The 5,601-nt window shown below is 34.8% G+C and overlaps 1 protein-coding gene across 1 annotated transcript; it reads right to left on the bottom strand.

Annotated features, from left to right (window-relative positions):
* Positions 1–1,076: 1,076 nt before the first annotated feature.
* LOC141604548 (zinc finger BED domain-containing protein RICESLEEPER 2-like) lies at positions 1,077–4,152 on the bottom strand. Its single transcript, XM_074422974.1, has 3 exons — positions 4,034–4,152; positions 1,377–3,555; positions 1,077–1,280 (listed from the first exon to the last, which is right to left on the bottom strand). Exons 2-3 carry the CDS (start codon positions 3,553–3,555, stop codon positions 1,219–1,221), a joined length of 2,241 nt encoding a protein of 746 aa, XP_074279075.1. The 5' UTR covers positions 4,034–4,152; the 3' UTR covers positions 1,077–1,218.
* Between the last annotated feature and the right edge of the window lie 1,449 nt (positions 4,153–5,601).

The following is a 5,601-nucleotide window of genomic DNA, read 5'->3' on the forward strand; positions in this document are numbered from 1 at the left end:
TAGATGGCAACAAACAAGGTAATTTTGATAGTGCTAATCATGTTTAAGATAACTTGTGGTTTTGGGTTTGATTTTGAGTGTGAGATTGTGTTTCTCATTCATTTTGGTCGATGGTGATTGTTTTTGTTATGTATGGCAGCCAACAAAGTGAGATAAACGAATAAACGACGTGAAAGCCGGGGTTGAGCTTCTAGACTTGATTTTTATCGAAAAGGTATAATCTTTCAAGCTTCTAGACTTGATTTTTATCGGAATTTGAGAAGAGAAATGGAAAAAAGTGGCTGCGGTGGGTGCGTGGTGGTGCAGTCGGGGGTAAGGAGGAGTTAGAGAGGGTAAGATTGAAAGAGGGAGTAATGAGAGGGTAAGGGTATGTTGGTCTTTTTTTTAAAAAACGTCGACGATTCGTTATAAAATGTCGACGACTTTTCGCAATCGGGATAATTTTGGATAAAGTTAAAGTGTATTACCTTTTGGGGACGGAACTTGTTTAATCAGGATATGACCCATTATTTGGAGTATTTTGAATTTAAGAGTCTTATGATTATCACAAATTCTCATTATAGACGGATACTATCCGTCTATACGTATAGACGGATACCATTTTCCCTCACAAAATATCCATTTGTCATAAAGTGGGAAGCACATGGAGGGTGCCCCACCTTGTCCCCCCTACCTATTTTATTAGAGGTCTTTATCCGTCTGTTTGCCCCACCCGTCTTTACCAAGACCTATTGTATGATTATATACTTGCAATGTAGGGCTGAGCAAAACCGGGTACCCGATACGGTTTTCAAAACCGTATCGGATACCCGGTTTCGAAAACCCCATTTTTTTGGTTCCGGATACGATACGGTTTAACCGGGTATACGGTTTTCGGGTACCCGGTTAAACCGTATACACGAAATGCGGGTATACGGATACGGTTATCTGAATTTTCTATTAAAAGCAATGGAAACACAAATGCACGATACTCAATTATTCACTACTCAGGCCACCCTGTAGCATTGCAATGTCTTTTTAAGGCCAAATAAAGGCCTATAAGTTACAAGTTCAAAGTTCAAAAAACATAAAACACAATTCGAGAATACACCCAATAGTAAATATTACAAGTCTTACAAAAGATCGTCTACCAAATACGCAATACAGTCAAATTGTCTAATACTCGAAACAAAACAAAGCAAGCTAGGCTAAGTAGTAAGGCACTAAGGCTTCAATTCTTCAAGATTCTGTTTCCTCATCAACCATAATGACAGGATGTTGTATGATCAAGTCTTTCATATCTACAATTACCAATTAACAAGCATTGAAATTAAGGTGATACAAAAAAAAAAAGTAAAACTTCAAATATAAAAACAAAGTTTGAAATAAAACTAAACCTTCTTGTAGTCTTTCCATTTCATTCATGGCATCTTCTATGACAAGAGGAGAATTAGTAGTCCGGAGCCAATCTTGTGCACATATAAGGGCCTCCACCGTTGATGGAGCTAAGGAAGTACGAAATGAATCTAATATTCGACCCCCCGTGCTAAAAGCCGACTCGGAAGCTACGGTAGAAACTGGGATGACAAGCACATCTCTAGCCATCAAAGAAAGTTTGGGATATCTTTTTTGATTATCTTTCCACCATTGTAATACATTAAAAGATCGATCCCTACTTTCCCGGTCATCTTCTAAATACTTCTCCCACTTCGTTTTTTTCACAACTCCACCACCCATTTCTATTTCAAATTTATCACCCATAAGGGAATCAAAATTGAACATATCATTACTCTCACACTCTTTTGACCTAACTTCCTTAGAAGTGGTAGTAGTAGAACTTGAAGAGCATGAAGCTTCTTTGGCAGCCGTAGGGGCAGCATAGAAGTCGAAAAGAGATTGAAAAAAGTAACTAATATTCAAGGACAACATTTTACCCTTTTCCTGCCCATATGCTTTTTTCACCATCCAGTCAACATACCCAAACTTGCATCTTGGGTCAAGGATTAGAGATACAAACAAAAACAAATTGAGATTCTCAATTTTACCCCAATATTTGTCATATTTCACCTTCATTTTTGCTGCCATTGTTTTAATGCCTTCATTTTCATGGAGAAAATGTTCAGATATTACTTGTCCAACACCAAATATCACATCTACAAAGCTATTACTAGTGACATAACGAGATCCCGACATTTTCAAAGTGGCATCATAAAAAATTTTCAAGAAAGGCAGAAAGTAAGACACTTCTTTCCAATTACTAGCTAAAAGGGGTTCTTTAAGCTTTCTCATTTCTTTTTGAAGTTGAGTGTCTTTATTAAGCAACAAACCAAATGCCTTTTTAAACTTCATGGCCGTGTCTAACATCAAATAAGTGGAGTTCCACCTAGTCTCAACATCTAAGCATAAAAGACTTTTAGTAGAAATTTTTTCCTCAAGAGCACAAGCCATAAACTTTTGGGTTCTTGTCGGCGAAGACCTCACAAATTTAACTAAAGTTCGAATTTTGACAATTGACCTTTCCAAATCAGACAAAACATCTTTCACTACTAAGTTCAAGATATGAGATGCACATCTCATATGCAAATATTTACCTTCCATAATATCACATTCTGAATTATTAAACTTCCTTCTTAAATAATCAACAGCAACATCATTAGAACTAGCATTGTCTACGGTAACCGTCAATACATTTTTCAAATCCCAACCCAAAAGACATTTCTCAATACTTTGACCAATGACCTTACCCGAGTGACCCGGAATCTGACAAAAATTAATGATCCTTTTATGCAAATTCCAATCGGCTTCAATAAAATGAGCAGTTAAACACATGTAGCCTAAATTTTGGCCCGAAGTCCAACAATAAGTTGTGAGACAAACTCTAGAAGACATGTTTCCAAAAAACTCTTGTAGTTGTGTTCTTTTTTCAAGGTACAGCTGATAACAATCTCTAGCAACGGTAAAACGCGAAGGAATAACAAACTGAGGATTCATATCCTTGCAAAACCCCTTAAATCCCTCCCCTTCAACCGTTCTAAAAGGCAATTCATCAATTATTATCATCTTAGCAAGTGATGATCTAATTTTTTCTTGATCAAAACTCCACACAGAAGGAACATCAACAGTTTGGGTTGTACCATCATCATTCACAACAGTTCTAGACTCCAAAGTAATAAGTTTTTGTTTCTTATCAATATTGGCAGGCATCTTTTCACAACGACCTAAATGATTGCTTAATGTCCCAGTTCCATTACTAGACTTACAGCTTATTATCTTGCTACAATGTATGCATTCAGCAAAATCGCGAACCTTAGCTTGCACATAATGATCCCAATGAGGTGATTGATTTTTTCTATTTCTAACAAAAGGCTGACCAGGGCACCAGATATTACTTACATTGCTAGAACTAGAAGGGATTTTTGGTGGTCTCGCTCTCTTTTGCTTGGTGGACGTCTGAGGATTTCCTTTCGATCGTTTATTTGAAACTTCTTCAAAGTCCTCCTCATCATGGTCCTCAACATCAATGACTCTTTCATCAGTGTGATTGAAGGTGTCATTATCGTCATGACTCGATTCCATCTGAACGAAATAAGAAACATATTAAAATCAAAATACATATTGTGAAACCAGTAAGTCAAAATAACACTTTTATGTCGAAAATGTTGCATATTAAAATCAAAATACAATCTGTTTGACAACCTAATTCATATTTTATTACAACAATTACTAGGATACTGGGATATACATCAATACATCATTAATCAAACATATAAATTATAAACTGTTTGACAACCTAATTCATATTTTATTACAACAATTAATCAACATATAAACAAAATCGATTAAACAACATATAATCAAACAAAACCAAACAGTTTGACAGATGACAACAATCCAACAATCAACATCTAATCTTAATACAAAAGAAAAAAAACAAATAAAACGTAACAAAAAAACAGAAATCTGAACAAAAAATACTGAAAAAGCACACGAAAATCGAATTGAAAAGAAAGCAAGTGAAGTACAAACAAAAATTAATTAAAATTAGAAAACAAACCTTGTTAAATAGATGATTTATTGATTTCTGACGCAGATCTGAATTGGGGACATGAATTTTAAATTAGGGTTTAAATTGGGGGAAATGGGAAATTGGGGATCTGAAATTGTGAAGGAGTGAATGAATGAGGTGGCGGTTGGTGAAGGATAGAATTATTGAAAGTGTGAGTATTGAGTAACTGAGAGTCTGAGAGAGTGAGAGTGACCTAGGTCTAAATTGTTTACTTTGGGCCTTTGGGGTTATTGGACTTATGCGTGTTTTTTTGATTTTTTTTTTTTTTTTTTTTTGTTTTTTTTTTTAAAACCGGGTCAAACCGGGTATACGATTTCCAAATTCTACTGAACCGGATACGAAACGGTTTGTAAAAAACCGTTTCGGGTATACGGAAATTAAAACCGTATATACGGAAAACCGTATAATAAAAACCGTATACCGTATCGTATCCGTATTTCAAAACCGTTTCGGAAATTTTTGCTCAGCCCTAACTTGCATGCGGCTTTTGGTTAATATAAGCCTATAAGGATACTATGCTGGTTATTATGCGCAGTAACATTTATGTGAGTACAAGTTTTGGACCAAATAAGTAATACTTGGGCATCGAAAATTTGGATCAAGTGTTTAGTTTCTTTAAAAGTTGGATTTTTTGTGAAACGCAATCTTTAAAAAAAACTCTTTGCGAAATACTACCTTTAAAAATAAAATTTATAAAACACAACCTTTAAAAACCAAAAAGTTGCAAAACGTTACTTTTTGGTCGGATTCCGTCAGCTTAATTCATTTTCGGTGTCATAATAGCTCGCTCGTGCCATGTTTGTTTGACTTTTTAAATTTTTTTTAGTTTTCCTCCAAATTAATCCCCCTCTTTCTTAATTCTCCCCACCAAAAGCCCCCTCCCTCTCTATCTCATTGTCATCCATTTCACCACTTTCCTGCCTCAATTTTTCTAAATAGCCCCCTCTTTTTTTTCACAATGTTCAGTGATAGTTCAGAATCTTCGTCAACATCGCTTCTCAAATGTCGTGGCATCCCTGCCGCCTTAAAACTTTCATGATGGAAAAAAATCAAGGAAAAAGGTTTCTAACATGTAAAAATTTGGAATTGTTTAAGGTGATTTCAGATCTAAAATTAAGTGAAATAAAATGGAAGGAAGAGTTTGGACATCACACATTCACACTGATAAAGTAATTGATTTTTTGGTGCACTTATAGCATAATTAATGGCGAGTCATCACCGGATTTTTATTAATTTGGTCAAACTCCGGCCTAAAAGTAGTATTTTGCAACTTTTTTGTTTTTAAAGGTTGTTCTTTACAAACTTTTTTTTTTAAAGGTAGTGTTTCGCACAGAGTTTTTTTAAAGGTTATGTTTCACAAAAAATCCTTAAAAGTTATTTAATAATCAAAAGCTTATTTTCAGACTCGGATAATATTTGGCTATTAGGTTTCATATAATAAGGTGTCTAATATTTTGGGTTATTTAATTGAAACAATAAGTTGCCAAAGTGACCTCAATTTTATAGATTAAATAGTTTAAAATATCAAGACAATTGTGTGTGATTGGATTTCAAGC

The sequence above is a fragment of the Silene latifolia genome, chromosome 1 (assembly GCF_048544455.1).
Source record: "Silene latifolia isolate original U9 population chromosome 1, ASM4854445v1, whole genome shotgun sequence".
Taxonomy (NCBI): Eukaryota; Viridiplantae; Streptophyta; class Magnoliopsida; order Caryophyllales; family Caryophyllaceae; genus Silene; species Silene latifolia.